Here is a 17,663-nt window from a genome sequence, read left to right as displayed (position 1 = left end):
AAAGCATTTCTCAGGGGCTCAGCTATGATTCTCGTGCAGTTCTGGGTCCTGAACTCACAGGTTGAGGCATTTTGAATGTGTTTCTTGTCCTTTCTCTGTGTATGCTTTTAGAATAAATGGTTTCTCAGAAGAAAACCAGACTGGACACTGGTATGATCAGACTGGGAATTACATCACTGGAGTAAAAGGGAAGATGCCAGCAGCAGAAGGACATTTGCACCCATTACAGCTGAAAGTGTTTGTATACCACAGCTTCACGAGGAAGTGGACTTCTCCTAGTCCTGTTGAAGTAGACTGTAACTCCATCTGTACAGTGGTGGTTCTCACTGCTTACATCACATCAGTGTTAGCGCTCGCTCAGTGATCAGTTTGGCTAGATATTTAAACCTGCATAAGACATATTGCGTATTATGACTCTGTACCTATCAGATATAGCAGGAAAACCAATCCAGATTTACCACAATCAAAAGCCAGTCATAAATTTCTGCTAACACTTATGTGCACCACAGCCAGGTATGCAGAAGCTAGTCCAGTCTCTCTGGCATCATAAGTACATTACTCATGTTCTGTTCTTTTTTTCTTTATTGGAGTTTAAGGTCTTGGCCCAAATAACACACATACCAATAGAAAGATGTAATCAGACTCCGAACTCTGTGCTGTGTGAGTACTGTAACAAGTCTGGAAATGTCTGGTATGAAGGTATTCCTTTAGTTTTATTTATTGTTGTGACTCCATTGTTTTAGTCCTGCTAAGTTTTTGGACATAGAATACGAAGACCCTACAATGTTTTAAAGGACAAATGGATGTCAACTGAATCAGCCCCCGAAACTGTACTTGTACTCTGTGTTATTGCTAAGGCATATGGACAATACATGAACAGGTTTGACTCCATGCTCTACTGTACTGATTACATCAATATACGGTCTAACATTATCTGTATCTAACAACTGGTTTGGGAACATCTGGAGATCCTTCATGAGGAGCTGGACTCTGTAGTCAAGGAAGGTAAAGTCTGGCCTGACGTCACTCTGCTGCCATTGTAACACACACCAGGGCAAGCGGATGGAAAATGAAGTTATCTTCTCTGGTAAGTGGCAAGTGTGCTTTTCTAAAACTTATTAAAATGTGAATTACGAGGGCGGACGGTGGCTTAGTGGTTAGCGCGTTCACATCACACCTCCAGGGTCTGGGGTTCGATTCCCGCCGGGGCCCTGTGTGTGCAGAGTTTGCATGTTCTCCCCGTGCTGTGGGGGTTTCCTCCGGGTACTCTGGTCCCCCCCGGTCCAAAGACATGCATGGTAGGCTGATTGTCCGTAGTGTATGAATGGGTGTGTGAGTGTGTATGTGATTGTGCCCTGCGATGGATTGGCACCCCGCCTTGTGCCCCATGCTCCCTGGGATAGGCGCCAGGTTCCCCTGCGACCCTGAAGAAGGAGTAAGTGGTTGAAGATGGATGGATGGATGGATTGATGTTAATTATGAGTCTGGAGTGACCCGGACATTCTCGGTTGTCTTCATTTACGAAATTTGTATCAGGAATAAATGAAAGGTAAGTAAAAGACATCACATTGGCTTATACCCTGAGGGACAGAAGGTTCACAAATGTTTATGGATGTACTGATCTTACCTTTACTTCTTTCTTAGCTGTGACAAAGAAGAAACACTCATACAAGTTATTAGTGCTAAATAAACTCGAACAAAGAAAGGAAGTCAGTTTATTCAATAAACACAAACTTTAAATATGCTATATAGACTTTATTTACTAAACTATTTAAATTATAGATGGCCTGATTAGTGATGCCAATGGACGTGTAGATTGATGTACTGTCAGTTAAGATCATTTCTGTAGCCAACTCACATTATGCTTTTGGCCTTAAATACTTTTAGATTTTCTGCAACAAATAGCAGCAAGTTAAATGATTGTTGGAACGCAGGTATACAACATTCTGTACTCTCACAGGTGTGGTAACTCACAGGTGTGGTAACACAACAGACCTGAACTTAAATATATACTTTCAGTGTTTACTGTGAAGCAGTGACGGCAGCTCAAGACGTTAAAATCCTTTGCTTTGCTTCCACTACGAGGCACAAAATTAAAATCAGACAGGAAGCACTGACATGTTTCAGTGCACAGTTCTATTTACATTTAACCCTCAGAACAAACAGCAGGATTTGACTCTCATGTCGTGGATCAGCTGGCCGTATTGGTCAAATAAAAGAAATACACATTATCACCTGAGATGCCAGTGATCCTGACCCCTTCTGCTCTCCGGACCTGTCTGATGCATCCTGATGTCCTTCTTCTGGTTGGAGTTCTCATCAGTTGGAGGTCACATGCTGCTGCTGAGGATGTCCCACATGGTGCAGACTAAAGATCACTGAGATTACTGAGGACGGTTCCACTTAAACACCATAAAGATGCTTTGGACCTCAGTTCATATGAACAGTTATGCTGTGATAGCTTTAGAACTACTATTACCACAAACAGTTCTGCACTTGAGTCTCCATCAGTGAACAGTGGAGAAGTTCAACAAAACAGACTTGCTGTAGAAACTGTAATGAATTTCCTGCTTACACAACTGCACTATTTGATCATGTAGTATTAGCACATTTATAGAAGGGGTGTATTTATTTATAATCGCACTATCTGGTGTCACCCAGATGAGGATGGGTTCCTTCTGAGTCTGGTTCCTCTCAAGGTTTCTTCCTCAAATCGTTTCAGGGAGATTTTCCTCACCACGTCACCTCTGGCTGCTCATTAGAGATAAATTCATACATTTAACATCTATATCCTGAATTGATATATTTCTATACATCTTCCAATAATAACAACATTCAGTATAATCAATGTTCAACTAAAAATCCGGGCCCGGTAATACATACTATAGAGACCGTGTCTGTTCCCCGAGCTATACAAATATATAGAAAATCTCAGAAAGTCTATCTTCGTAACCTAATTAACATAAAATTAAATCATATTGAATGCACAGCCAGCACTTTTGATCTGAAGCTAGGACTATTAAACATTAGATCTCTTGCATCTAAGGCTCTTAGTGTTAACGACATCATTACTGACCAGGAATGTAATTTAATGTGTTTAACAGAAACTTGGATTAAACCAAATGAGTACATAGCATTAAATGAAGCCAGTCCTCCTGGATACAGTTATGTACATCAGCCTCGTTCAACTGGTAGAGGAGGAGGTGTTGGTCTCATCCATAGTAAAAATCTATCGTCACACAAAAACCTAAGCATAAATTTAATTCTTTTGAAATTCTTTATACCAGTATAAGTTATGTAGCCACAAAAAATAAGTAAATTCCTCTAATTATTATTTACAGACCCCCAGGGCCATATACTGAAATTCTTAGTGAATTTGCAGACTTTGTCTCAAACCTGGTTGTGTCTGTAGATAAAGCATTAATCGTCGGAGACTTTAATATTCATTTTGATAACCTGGAAGACCCTCTAAGATTAGCGGTTGTGTCCATCTTAGATTCAGTAGGGATTAATCAGAACGTAATCGGGCCTACTCATAATGGTGGTCACACTCTTGACCTCATACTAACATACGGATTAAATATAGAAAATATTATCATTTTTCCGCAGTCTGAAGTTGTCTCAGACCATTATCTTATCTCGTTCATAATACGAATTGATCATAATATTTCCACCTCGCCTCGCTACCGCGTAAAACGTACCTACACATCAGCTACTGCACCGAGCTTCATAAATAACCTCGCAGAAACATCAATTAGATTTGGATCACCGTCAGATCACACAGAACTCGATCAGGCGACTGAAAGCTTGGAGTCAACACTCCGCTACACGCTAGATAGAGCGGCTCCACTCAAAAGGAAAATAATTAGAGAAAAAAAATTAGCACCCTGGTATAACGATCAAACGCGAACCTTAAAACAGACAACTCGACAATTAGAACGTAAACGGCGTCAAACCAAACTGGTGATATTTCAAACAGCATGGAAGGAGAGCCTACTGAAATATAGGAAATCTCTTGGCGATGCTAGAAAAATCTATTTCTCCACCTTAATAGGAGACAACAAAAACAATTCTAGATTCCTTTTCAACACAGTAGCAAAATTAACTAGGAATAAAACCACTACAGAGAGAAACACTCAGTCATTACAAAGCAGTGAAGATTTCATGAAATTTTTCAATGATAAGGTTGAAAATATTAGACGTGAAATACAGGCCATTAAATTAAAACCGGACAGTACTGTAACACACCCATTACATGACAATGTAGCAATATCAGATCAATGTTTAGAGTGTTTTGCTCCGCTTAGAGAGACCGAACTAGCTACATTAATCTCTTCAGCCAATTCATCAACTTGCATACTAGATCCCGTACCTACATGTTTCTTTAAACAGATTTGTCCAGGAGTAATTGAGCCACTTCTAAATATAATCAATTCTTCCCTAAGCAGTGGCTATGTACCTAAATCACTTAAATTAGCAGTTATTAAACCCTTGATTAAAAAACCTGACCTTGACCCGTCTCAATTGTCCAACTATAGACCAATATCAAATCTCCCCTTCATCTCTAAGATTTTAGAAAAGGTTGTAGCAAAGCAGTTATGCTCGTACTTAGATAGGAATAACATTCATGAAATGTATCAGTCAGGATTTAGACCTCATCATAGCACAGAGACAGCGTTAGTTAAAGTAGTAAATGACCTTCTACTGACCTACGATCAGGGTTGTGTCTCGCTGCTTGTGTTACTTAGTGCAGCTTTTGATACTATAGATCACACTATTCTCCTTGATAGATTAGAAAATGTTGTTGCATTAAGGGAACAGTCCTCTCCTGGCTCAGGTCTTATCTGACCGATCGTTATCAGTTCGTAGATGTAAATGGTGATTTCTCCATGCGTACTGAGGTTACTTTTGGAGTTCCACAGGGTTCTGTTTTAGGCCCACTGCTCTTTACTTTATATATGCTACCCCTAGGTCAAATTATTCGTAAACATGGAATTAGCTTCCACTGTTATGCTGATGATACACAGCTGCATGTTTCAGCGAAGCCAGAGGACAGACAGAAGCTTAGTAAAGTTGAGGATTGTATAAAGGACATTAGACATTGGATGTTAATTAACTACCTTCTACTTAATTCTGAAAAAACAGAAATACTTTTATTAGGCCCACGTGTAGCTAGAAGTAATCTTTCTGATCACATGGTTACTCTGGATGGTCTTTCTGTTTCATCATGTGCAGCAGTTAAAGACCTTGGAGTGATTATTGACTCCAGTCTATCATCTGATGCTCATGTAGATAATATTACTAGGATAGCCTTCTTTCATCTCAGAAATATTTCTAAGATAAGAAACATATTGTCACTACATGATGCGGAAATACTAGTTCATGCATTCGTCACCTCTAGATTAGATTACTGTAATTCCTTACTGTCTGGATGTTCCAGTAGGAATATAAATAAGCTCCAGTTAGTCCAGAATGCAGCTGCTAGAGTCCTAACTAGAACTAGAAGGTACGACCACATCACACCGATATTATCAATACTGCATTGGCTCCCAGTAAAATCTCACATTAATTCTAAAATACTTTTATTAACCTATAAAGCACTAAATGGTCTCGCACCACAATATCTAAGCGACCTTTTGGTTTTATATGATCCGCCACGCCTACTTGGATCAAAAGATGCAGGCTATCTGACGGTACCTCGAATAGTGAAGGCTACAGCAGGGGGAAGAGCTTTCTCTTATAGAGCCCCACAGTTATGGAACAGTCTTCCAATTAGTGTTCGGGACTCAGACACAGTCTCAGTGTTTAAGTCTAGGCTTAAAACGTATTTGTTTACTCAAGCCTACCCTGACTAGATTCTGTTCTACTACTTCGCAGTCATAATTATCTTTTTTCTCCCTCTCTCCTTTCGCCGAGCCCCACACGAATTTATGGAGACACTAGAGATCCAGATCCTTTCTGCCTCTGGATGGAGCTCAAATCTTCTTTAATTCCAGACTGCTGGGACTACGGCTGCTCCTAAGGCCATACACACTTCATATAAATCCATAATGAACTTTTTCACACTATCTGTTGTGACCCAGATGAGGATGGGTTCCCTTCTGAGTCGGGTTCCTCTCAAGGTTTCTTCCTCTTAAAACATCTTAGGGAGTTTTTCCTTGCCACCGTCGCCACTCAGTGTCTTGCTCAGTTGGGATAAATTCACACCTTTAATATCTGTATACCATGTTGATATTTCTGTAAAGCTGCTTTGAGACAATGTCTATTGTAAAAAGTGCTATACAAATAAAATTGAATTGAATTGAACTATATACAGATAAAACGGCTTTACAGATAAAACTGAACTGAATTGAACTGAATGATGTCACATGATGCCTCTTGATGCAAATCTGTGGTTATTTTGAGAAATTGCAAGCTCCTCCAAATATTGTTGAGTTTCCATGATTTTGCGTTAATTTCTGGACTATTATTTGACCGCTTCCAATCTAAATCAGATCAATCCTTCCATCCCTAATTTAAAGCTTAAGCCTAAATGCTAAACTGATCACATAAACATTGTGTAGTTAGCTATTGGCTGTGTTGGAGTATATAAATAATGTTCTCCGCACTGATGTCACTGAACACAGCGATGGTGTTGGAGTTGACTGTTGCGATTGAAACTCTTCCCGCACTCGCAGCAGTGATAGGGTTTATCTCCCGTGTGAATGCGTTGGTGTTGTTGTAGAGTACTTTGTTGAGTGAAACTCTTTCCACACTGCGTGCAGTGATACGGTTTCTCTCCGGTGTGAATGCGCTGGTGTTGCTGGAGGATACTCGGGGAAATAAAACTCTTCCCACACTGGAAACAGTGGTATGGCTTCTCTCCGGTGTGAATGCGCTGGTGTCGCTGAAGATGGCCTCTCTCGGTGAAACTCTTCCCACAGTCCGAGCACTGATACGGCTTCTCTCCAGTGTGAGTGCGTTGGTGTTGCCGTAGATGACTTTGTTGTGTGAAACTCTTCCCACACTGCGAGCAGATATACGGTTTATCTCCTGTGTGAATGCGCTGGTGTCGCTGGAGATCATCTCTTTCAGTAAAACTCTTCCCGCATTGCGAGCAGTGATAGGGTTTCTCTCCGGTGTGAACACGCTGGTGTCGCTGAAGAGTACACTGCTGAGTAAAGCTCTTCCCACACACCGAGCAGCAGTACGGTTTCTCACCCGTGTGGATGCGCTGGTGTTTCTGGAGAGAATTCTGCTGATTAAAACGTTTCCCACACTCGACACAGTGGTACGGCTTCTCTCCTGTGTGGATGCGTTGGTGTGTTTGGAGAGTACTCTGTTGAGTAAAACTCTTTCCACACAGTGAGCATCGATACAGTTTCTCTCCTGAATGGATGCGCTGATGTTTTCTGAGATGCTCTGTCTGAGTAAAACTCTTCCCACAGTCCGAGTAGGCCTGGATTCTTTTAGGCATTTGTCTATTTGCAGTGTTTTTGGAAATAGTATCTGAAGTCTTTTGCTCACTACTAGAGCTCCATCCAGACATCAGCTTGTAACAGGGTGTTCTTCATATCTAGACCAGAACATTAGAAAAAATTCAATACAATTAGAAGCTATTTGAAATACAATATTTATTACTGAATAGAATAGATGATAAAACACTATGTAAAGGTATTAATGTACTTCTGGGGTTGTGAATTATGGTTGAGCAGAGGTGCAGCAGAGCACCACATTGCTACGCTCCCCCCTGCTGCACCAGATATATCACACCCCATTCTGCACCACGCTCCCGTCCATCCTCCATCCACAGCTCGACTGGAACCACCATCAGGATACACAGTATCCTTTTCCAGCAAAACACCTCCACAATGTGATGCTGCCACCACCATGCTTCACAGTAGCAATGGTGAAGACCAGTGGTCACCAACCCCGTTCCTGGAGATCTACCTTCCTGAAGACTTTAGCTCCAACCATAATGGTGTCCACCTGACCATCTCATCATCGCCTTAAGAAGTTCTTGATCAACTGAAACAGGAGTGTTCACCTTCCCCTGGCTGGAGAACAGCTGAGTCACTGGTGGTCCTCAAATGAAGACTAAAGACTTTCCTCTTCACCAAGCACTGGAGTGAACACATTTTAAATAAAATCCCTCGACTTGTGTGTTTTCTTTTCTTTCTGTGTTTTATTTACGTTTACAGTGTTTTAGCTCAATGGCACTCTCATACCCTTACCTACTGATCTTCTGCTGAATGGCCATCTGCTAAACGCTATCAATGTAAAAAGATAAATGGTGCAAAGCTTAATCCATACTTCTTATTGCACAATTCGAGATCACTAACACTTATAGACTGTGATAATGATGTAATTCTTCTCCCACACAGAGAGCTGTATCGTTCACTAACACAGTTACGACCAACCCTGCACATTTCATGCATTATATCTATTATTATATCTACTGTTTTTCAATAATATATCATTTCAAAATAAAAGCTTTTTTATTTATTTCAGCTTTTATTTACTATATTAGATTTTCAGTGAGTCAAATGTTTACATACACTTTGTTAGTATTTGGTGCCACTGAATTTTAATACTTAACTTGAATTAAACACTTGTTATAGATAAGTAGATTTAGAGTTACTCGCTTTAGTGTGTAGTAAGTTTTCTTTTTGCTAAATTACTTGTTAATGATGACTACGTTTACATGGACAGCAGTAATCTAACTGACCTTATTCTGAATAAGACAATATTGTGATTAAGGTGTTTACGTGAGTCGCTTTTAGAATACTCCTGACATGTTCATGTTTTACGTGTTATAGAACATAGATTGATTAACAGCACACGTCATTACGTCACCGCACCACGCCGTCCGACGTCCCTCCAGAATTTCACGTATCAACATACAGTTGGTCTTCCTTATGGGACCGTATACAGTTTTGGGTGTTTTTATTTTTTATGAACGCTTCAAGTGCAGTTAATTATTTGTCATGCTGTACGTGCTAATAGACGACTGCTTGAAGCCGTGGGCTGTGTCCCAAATCGCATACTTAACTAATATATAGTAGCTGAAATAAATGTATACAGTAGGTAACTACACAGTTTCGGACACAGCTGTACTGTCTTGTTTGCCGTAAAACAGTTGAGCACTGTCGTGTGTGTACATGTCCTGTTTCAGAATACGGTGAAAACTCCCACACGACGTTAATAGTGTGATTAAGGTGTGTACATGTCTTTAACGCACATCGATAATGTAACTAAAACAGGAATACTCCACACGTCTTTATTCCATTTGTATTTACTTCGAGTTTGACTTTAATCTGATTAAGATCATCAATAATCTCTGTTTACATGCTAGTTTCTTAATCAAGAGTATCATCTTAATCAGAAAATATCGGAATATTGCTGTCCATGTAAACGTACTGACTTTCACGGTTTTATCTGCTCGGCTGCAGGGACACGAGAAGATTAAAGACGTCAGAGAACGATCTTCCATAGCTCTGCTCTGAGTCAGTCAGCAGGTTATTAAAGTTCGTACAGGAGAAAAGAAAACATACATTACGAGATACAGCACACTTCTGTTCCATCCTAACGCTGCAGACGTTTAAATCGTCTCACTTCATAACCATCGCAGAAGGAATTTATCGCAGTTTCTCCCGATACCATGGTCAATCATCCCAGTTCTGTCTGTCATCAATTCTTGTTCAGCATTCTGCACACACTGCAGCTTTACCTGTGCACATCTGTCTATATCAAATACAGCTCAAATATCATGATATCATCATAAAAAACATTTTCTGTCATTTACATTCACACTGGAAGCAGTAGATCTGATATTATAATTTTGCACATTAGAAATGTTAATAATTATAGACATTATTTCTCAACTTCACTAGTCGTTAAATAAGAATATAATTCATCTTTTCATACGTTGAGTTTTTCAGGTTATTCTTTTTTACTTGTTTAGTGTCAGCAGGTCTGTAGTATATCATGATGCATGTAGTGTATATTTCCATATCGCTCTCTGACCAGACTCCAGTGACACAGAAATATTCTCAACTCTTTTAATATGCAAAATATTTCCAATTACTGCTAGGAATAAAACACAAGTTGAACTCACCGTGAGAGTGAGAGAGAGAGAGAGAGAGAGAGAGAGAGAGTGTGTGTGTGTGTGTGTGTGTGTGAGAGAGAGAGAGAGAGAGAGAGAGAGAGAGAGAGAGAGTGTGTGTTTGTGTGTAAAAGCGTCAGAAATGTTTTCATGGAGAAGTCAGGTCTGTAGCAATACTGCAGCTCGGGTTCTCCTTCTGCTTTCACTTCATGGCGTTTAGTTACACCGCTGTGCTGCTTTACTGCCACCTGCTGGATGGAGTATAAGCTCATCTTCTGTTAAACAAGTTATTGTTAGAATTATTTATATAGTAATGTATAGAGCACTGGCTCCATGTTTTCCATTATCAGGTGCTCTTTTATATGCCTAGGACCATCCCTGCTGAAAAAAACCCATAGAAACCTTTATAGAGTTTGTAATGGTTATAATGGGAATTGCATGGGTTTTAACTGAAATTTAATGGTCCCTCTGGGTCTCTACTGCTAATTTGTTGTCTGATATTGGTGGCATGTTATGTCCAGTGGATACCATTAAGGACCAATAATGGTAATGGTTTTAATGTTTAGCTGATGGTTTGTAATGATATTTGTAGTGGAAACCATTAGAATTTCTGTGATGGTTTCTATTGGGTTTTTTTCAGCAGGGTTTTTTTTTTTTTAAATTAATTGTATTTCTGACCAGTGAATGCAAGCTTTAGCGCTACATGCCCCTGAGCCAACTTTTATTTCTTTTGATTAATTAAGTGCAGTGATAAAACAAACTGAACAGCATTGTGAAAGATAGTTATCAAATTTCACTCCACTTCAAAGTCAACATCTGGACTAATAGGAGTGAAAGTGTTATAATTGTTGATCTACAGTCATCAACTTCTTCACTTTTTCTTTCCTCTGACTCCACTTACTTTCGGGTGCTTAAAAGTTGTCTTCTCAGGGTTAGGGTTCCGAGTGGCCCTGTCCCAAACCTTAGCTCTAAGCAGTAATGTCTTGGTTGAAGTGTACACTTTCGTGAAACAGCAGCTCAAACGAGACTCGAGTCTTCACCTGGAGACGTGACTTACCTGTGTGGAGTTACTTCCTATTATTCCATGATTATACATGACTCATCATTTAAGATCGATTCAGTTGGATGATTTCTGTCTGCTCTTTGTTCACCCATCATGTACATGCGTGTTTCTCAGGTCACAGTTTTTTTCTCTTATCTTAGCCTTGGGTATTATCTACACGTGTTTGTATTTCCACGCACACATCAGTATAAAAGACAGCTGTGACTGACTATTGTTTAAACTATAGAACAACAAGGCTGTCTTTGTGCACGCATCATACCCTGGCTAATTACACCCTGGCTCTCGGTCTCATGATTCTTCTCTCATCTAAGTTCTGATGAAACTGCAGTATTTTGATGGTCATCCAGAAAGATTTACAACATCTGCTTCAATGTTCATTCTTCACTCAAAAGTTCATAATGTTGAAGGTCATCTCCTCAGTTCCTACAAAGACAACAGTACAGTGTGGGATAAACTGGATTCCAAATATGTCACGAGTAATTTTCACATTTTTATGACATACAATGTGATGCTGATCGTGTATCTGCACAGTTCTCATGTTTAACATCAACATTACACAATAAACTCTGGTGAATTTGGTGAACCCATGTACATGTGCTTCTGAGCTCTTCATAACGTCTCTATACTTCTATAATGAGAGGGTGTATATAACAGGAAACCAAGATTTTCAGCTTTCATTGTTAAACAACTTAGAACATGGCGCCGTTTGTAACAAACCATCCAATTTTTGTGATCAAAAGTATAGGAACAGATCAGTCTTGCAGTAAATGAAAGTAAATAACACTTAATATTGGATTGCATTTCTCTTACTCGCAGTAAATGCATCAATCCTGTGACTCACTGACACCAAACTGTTGGTTTCTCCTTTTGTGAAGCTTTTCCAGGTTTTTACTGCAGCTTCTTTCAGTAGTTGTCTTGCTGCATGATGAAGTTCCTCCCAATTAATTTGTGTAAATTGGCAGACAGAATGTTCCTGTAAACTTCTGAATTCATTCTGCTGCTACCATCATGAGTTCCATCATCAATAAAGATTAGTGAGAATGTTCCAGAAGCAGCCATGCAAGCCCAAGCCATGACACTATCCCCACCATGTTTCACAGATGAGCTTGTATTTGTTGGCTCATGAGCAGATCCTTTCTTTCTCCACACTTTGGTCTTTCCATCACTTTGGTAGAGGTTCATCTTGGTTCCAGAACTTTTGTGGATCATCTCTGTATTTCTTTGTGAATTCCAGTCTGGTTTTCTGATTCTTACTGCTGATGAGTGGTCTGCATCTTGTGGTATGGCCTCTATATTTCTGTGATTGTGAGACCTTCACCTTGCCTTGTGGAGGTTGTTGGTAATGTCACTAACTGTTGTTTTTGGGTTTTTCTTCACAGCTCTCACAATGTTAATGTCATCAGCTGTTCTTGTTTTCCTTGGCTGACCCGTTCCGTGTTAGTACACCAGTGTTTTCTTTCTTTTTTTCCCCTCTTTTCTCCCATGATCAGCTCTCTGGTCCTCATGTTGGTTTAGCCTTTGTCTTGACAGGTGAAACCTAGGGCTCAGACCAAGATTAGACATACAAAGCTATTAACTGTTTAAACAATCAATTTAACACAACACCTGGGCAGCAAGAAACACCCATCAGTCACCAATTGCATTATTTGTGCCATGTTCTAAGTTTTTTAACATGTCTAGATGTAAATATGTGGAAATGAAAGCTGAAAATCTGATCTATCGTCTCATATTCAACTTATGATCTCAAACCCAAGTGTATTCAACATATAGAGAAAACAATAGAATTGGCCTTGCTGTTCCAATACTTTTGGATGGGACTGTATAATATTGTAAGAAACAGAAAATAGAAATAATTTAAGCAGGGAAATCAGTTTATTCAAAAAACACAATGTAAGATATGTAGTGTTCCTTAAATGCACCTAAATAAATCAGACTATGACGGTGTGAACCGAGTCCGGTGAGTAGAACTCGTCCCACGCTGTGGAATCATACACCTTCTCTCTTTTGTGAGTGCGCTGGTGCTGTTGGAGATGACCTTGTTGAATAAAATTCTTCCCGCATTGTGTGCAGTGGTACGGCTTCTCTCCGGTGTGGATGCGTTGATGTTGCTGGAGAGCAGTTTGTTGTTTAAAGCTCTTCCCACAGTCTAAGCAGTGATAAGGTTTCTCTCCAGTGTGGATGCGTTGGTGTCGCTGGAGAGTACCGTGCTCAGTAAAACTCCTCCCACAGTCAGAGCACTGATAGGGCTTCTCACCTGTGTGAGTGCGCTGGTGGTGCTGGAGGGTGCTGTGGTTAGTAAAACATTTCCCACACATTGAGCAGTGATACGGTTTCTCTCCTGTGTGGATGCGCTGATGTCGTCTCAGATTACTCTGTATGGCGAAACTAGTCCCACACTGCGAGCAGCGATACGGTTTCTCTCCAGTGTGAACGCGCTGGTGTCGTTGAAAAGTGCTCTGCTGGTTGAAGCTCTTTCCACACAGTAAACAGTGGTGGGTCTTTTCTCCGGTGTGGATGCGCTGGTGTCGCTGTAGAGTACTGTGCTGAGTAAAACTCTTCCCGCACTCTGAGCACTGATACGACTTCTCTCCTTTAGCCGGGATTATTCTAGGCATTTGTCTCTGGGTGGTGCTTTCAGAAGTCTTCTGTTGACTGTTAGAGCTTGATCCAGACATCAGGGTACAACAGGGTATTGTTCATATCTAGAGAAGACGATCAGACAAAAAAATTTGAAACTACTTGAAATACAACAAGCTATTTACTTTTATTATTGTTGGGGGAAAGAGTCATTTGATGCTTGATAAATTACCAGAACATTTCTTTCCAATTGCAACTCAGGGCCTGTGCAGTGGTCACCTACCCCGTTCCTGGAGATCTACCTTCCTGAAGACTTTAGCTCCAACCATAATGGTGCCCACCTGACATTCTCATCATTGTATTGATCTAAACTAATACAGGTGTGTTGGGTATTGGTTAGAGGAAGTTAGATCTCAAGGAAGAGGGTTGGAACTCAAGTACACTACAGTTACTCCCTGGATTCTTCTCAAGATTAAAATGTACTGAATGAGATTCAGTGTTCACTGCAGCCAATCTACTGGTGTAGATGGAGTGAGCAAATCGTCCAGGTAGAGATGAATTTCCAAGCCTGTTACCCTCAAAAGTGCAATGTGTATACACACAGTAATCACTACTATCCTGAACCCCTGACATTCCGTATCACATGTATTCTTTGACCATGTTTTTATGGCACAAGCTTCAGAATGTTTCAGTTTGTGGTTGGTTGGTTTCCATGTCAGTCAAATTGGCTCATTCATAAGTGACATAAGTTCTGGTTTAGGGTCTAGAACACCACTGACACCAACAATCAACCAAACAACAGGATGGAAATACCTGTGCTCTGGAGAAGAATCAAGGATTACCATCTCCATCTCAAATTATTAAATACAAACACAATCCCCATCATCTATCTCCTGCAGGAGTAAAGAGCTGCTCCACTGTTCCACTGACTGGATGGAACACACACTGTTTCTCCTCAATCCTTGATTTGATTATTGGCTGGAGGTCTCCTCTCCAGAACCCTGTCTCAGACAGTTCCTGAAGAGGCCAAGGAACATTATTGTCCTGTAACTGGAACACACCCTCTAAAAGTTTTTAAAAAATAAAAAATAGGACCACTATCACAGTTCGCCAGTCTGAAGTGCATGAATCTCATCCACACCTCCACCAGCCTTGAGTTATGAAGCGTTCTAACGCTCAGCCACATAGATGGAGATTACTGGCACTGCTTCTTCAAGGGAGGACGTGTCCAATGGGTTCCTCAAAATGTTCCTTTCAGTGTGGGCCATCAGTTAATATCATATAGTGCTATATCATTATTATCCATACCTCATCAGCCATATAACTGTTTTTATATTTCACTCATGTATTTACTACTGTACTCGAATCTCTCGTCATCCATATTTTACATCTTTATATCAAAACAAACACAATTATGTCACTACATGCATACGAACACAAAAGATCACTGGTGTCTAGCTCATGAACATTAGCTAACCCTAGCCATAAGGAATTAAATCTACAGCAGCATGATAAACTACATCTCAGAAACCTAATTAAACGGAATTACCTGGAGTCAGTGAGTTCAGCACGCGTCCTCGTCATTACCTGCTCAACCTGTGTGAAGAAAACGTGTTAATGCTGGTAGGTTAGCTAGAATATAAAATAAACAGTGTGTAGGGAGATGAATATGTTCAGTGCTTATGTCAGATAACGTCTTCAGTATCAGTGTAGAAGTTATATTTATATTAAACACGTTATGATGTTATTTTAACCTGAACCTGGATAACCACAGAGCTGTGTGTATATGTGGCCAGAAGATGGCGCTGCTGAACATTTATACTTTAACAGAAATCTCACCCAAATGCATTTACACTCAGTTATATTTATACCGTATTTTAATGCAATATTACTGTACAGTCTGTGAATAAACCTATATATCGTGTTTAGTAGAAATAAACTGGAGAATCGTGATGTGATACATTTCTCATATTCTCCTTAATGTTCTGCACAATGTCATCTAGATTAACTCAGATATTTAATCCGCAGGAACAGATAAATATAATTAATACACATTCATTATAAACACCACTGTCTGATAAAGGCGGAGTCTCAAAGGGCTTCTTGTCCACATCTAGTGCACTAAACAGGGTGCAGATTATTATTATTATTATTATTATTATTATTATTATTATTATTATTATTATTATTATTATACCACGCGCTAGTTTTTGATGATAGAATAGATGACATTAACTCACCATGTCTCTGTGAACTGGATTTGCTGCACACACAAAAAACAATGCAGCTCGACTTCTTCTTTCACATGAAGGTGTCAGGTGTTATGGTGCATTACCGCCACCTGCTGGCTGCAGTGTGAATCCGCATCTTACTGAAACAGCTTTTTTATCAGCCTCAAAATGGAGGACACATCTTTACTGTCTTTATGTTTCTGTCATTGTCAGTGTTATTTCATCACCTTGTTCCATGTCTTCCACAAAAACCTGTACCTGTTCTGGACTTTTTAAAAGGAATTTGTTTACCACATATGGTGGGTCCTGGCATTCATGTGGATGTTACTTTGACACGTACCACCTCCCTAAACACTGCTCCAAACTTTCGGGTAACGGTGTTCCCTAATGGCAGTGGCCTCTTTGTTCAGGAATGGTTTGAGGAACATGAAAAAGGGTTTAAGGTGTTGACATGGGACCTACACAGTATTAAGCAGGATCAGGAAATAATAATAGCAAATAATAAATAATATAAGGAACACTTCATCACATCAATTTCTAACCACACACTAGCACTGAACACAAAATGCTCAAAGCTCAAATACTCATTACTCAACCTCATACAAAACTCACAATAAAGTCAGAATAATCAACATCTAAAGCACCCAGACATCCTTTAGTCATTTCATATTAACCCATAAACTGAAAATGACAGGGGAATACACTTCAGCACACCAGTTTTATTTACAGGAGAGAGAGAGAGAGAGAGAGAGAGAGAGAGAGAGAGAGAGAGAGAGAGAGAGAGACAGACATTAATAACAGTGAACTGAGGCTGAACCCCTGCACCCACAGAAACCCCATACAGTGCGACTCCAGTAAGAGTCCCCCTGAAACTAAAACCCCCCTTTTCTGGTCTGCCTTATAAAGAAATTAATTAATCAGCACATTTTATTAAACAGAATTATAACTAATAAAGAATAAAAGTTTTCAGAAGTTCACATCAAAATATCTATATTAAGACTTGAACACATAATACCTGGAGTCCAGGGTTTTTGTGTCTGAGGTGGCAACCCTAACTGTAGAGCGCTAACTGTAGAGCCCTAACTGTAGAACCCTAACTGTAGAGCCCTAACTGTAGAACCCTAACTGTAGAACCCTAACTGTAGAGCCCTAACTGTAGAACCCTAACTGTAGAGCCCTAACTGTAGAGCCCTAACTGTAGTACCCTAAATGTAGAACCCTAGCTGTAGAGCCCTAACTATAATGCCCTAACTGTATAGCCCAAACTGTAGAGCCCTACCTGTAGAGCCCCAACTGTAGAGCCCTAACTGTAGTGCCCTAGTGTAGAGCCCAAACTGTAGAGCCATGACTGTAGTGCCCTAACTGTAGCACCCTAACTGTAGAGCCCTAACTGTAGAACCCATCAGTGAAGATAATATGTTTGCACTTGTTGCACAGTACTGTGATGTGACTGTTAATAGACATGATATCAAGGCACTAATATACAATGAGGGTGCAATGTCCCTAATAAAGTGTCGTGTCCCATGGACTGTGCTGCCATTCAACGTGTTCAAGTTTACTGTCCACATAAATGAACAATCATACTTGATGTGTGTTGGTGGTGGAGATTGCCAGCTGAGATGGTTTTGGGGTGACATGTCTGTGCTAAAATAACTGCTGGGAAATGTTAATACATCAATGTTGTGTTGTTAAAACTATCGTGTCTTAC

General features: G+C 40.1%; 1 protein-coding gene across 5 annotated transcripts; it reads right to left on the bottom strand.

The window, feature by feature from the left end:
- Window positions 1-2,008: 2,008 nt before the first annotated feature.
- LOC108267103 (zinc finger protein 239) lies at window positions 2,009-16,058 on the bottom strand. Of its 5 annotated transcripts, XM_053681215.1 has the most exons (5): window positions 15,965-16,058; window positions 15,274-15,320; window positions 13,088-13,849; window positions 8,880-8,894; window positions 2,009-7,438 (listed from the first exon to the last, which is right to left on the bottom strand). In XM_053681215.1, the coding sequence occupies exons 3-5, from the start codon at window positions 13,820-13,822 to the stop codon at window positions 6,614-6,616; spliced, it is 1,575 nt and encodes a 524-aa protein (XP_053537190.1). In that variant the 5' UTR covers window positions 13,823-13,849; window positions 15,274-15,320; window positions 15,965-16,058; the 3' UTR covers window positions 2,009-6,613. The 5 variants fall into 5 exon arrangements, with proteins under 5 accessions (XP_053537190.1, XP_047012524.1, XP_047012521.1 ...); XM_047156568.2 differs by lacking the exons at window positions 8,880-8,894; window positions 13,088-13,849; window positions 15,274-15,320; window positions 15,965-16,058 and adding exons at window positions 8,214-8,249; window positions 9,534-10,303 and having other exon boundaries at window positions 2,009-8,102; XM_047156565.2 differs by lacking the exons at window positions 13,088-13,849; window positions 15,274-15,320; window positions 15,965-16,058 and having other exon boundaries at window positions 2,009-7,555; window positions 7,666-10,303.
- Window positions 16,059-17,663: the final 1,605 nt, after the last annotated feature.

Source organism: Ictalurus punctatus, chromosome 7 (genome assembly GCF_001660625.3).
Source record: "Ictalurus punctatus breed USDA103 chromosome 7, Coco_2.0, whole genome shotgun sequence".
NCBI classification, from domain to species: domain Eukaryota; kingdom Metazoa; phylum Chordata; class Actinopteri; order Siluriformes; family Ictaluridae; genus Ictalurus; species Ictalurus punctatus.
The sequence above is the reverse complement of the archived record's forward strand: the minus strand, read 5'-3'. Positions and strand labels throughout refer to the sequence as shown.

Excerpts from the sequence above, each read along its gene's own strand:
- LOC108267103 (XM_053681215.1), bottom strand. The coding sequence starts at position 13,822 with ATGTCTGGATCAAGCTCTAACAGTCAACAGAAGACTTCTGAAAGCACC.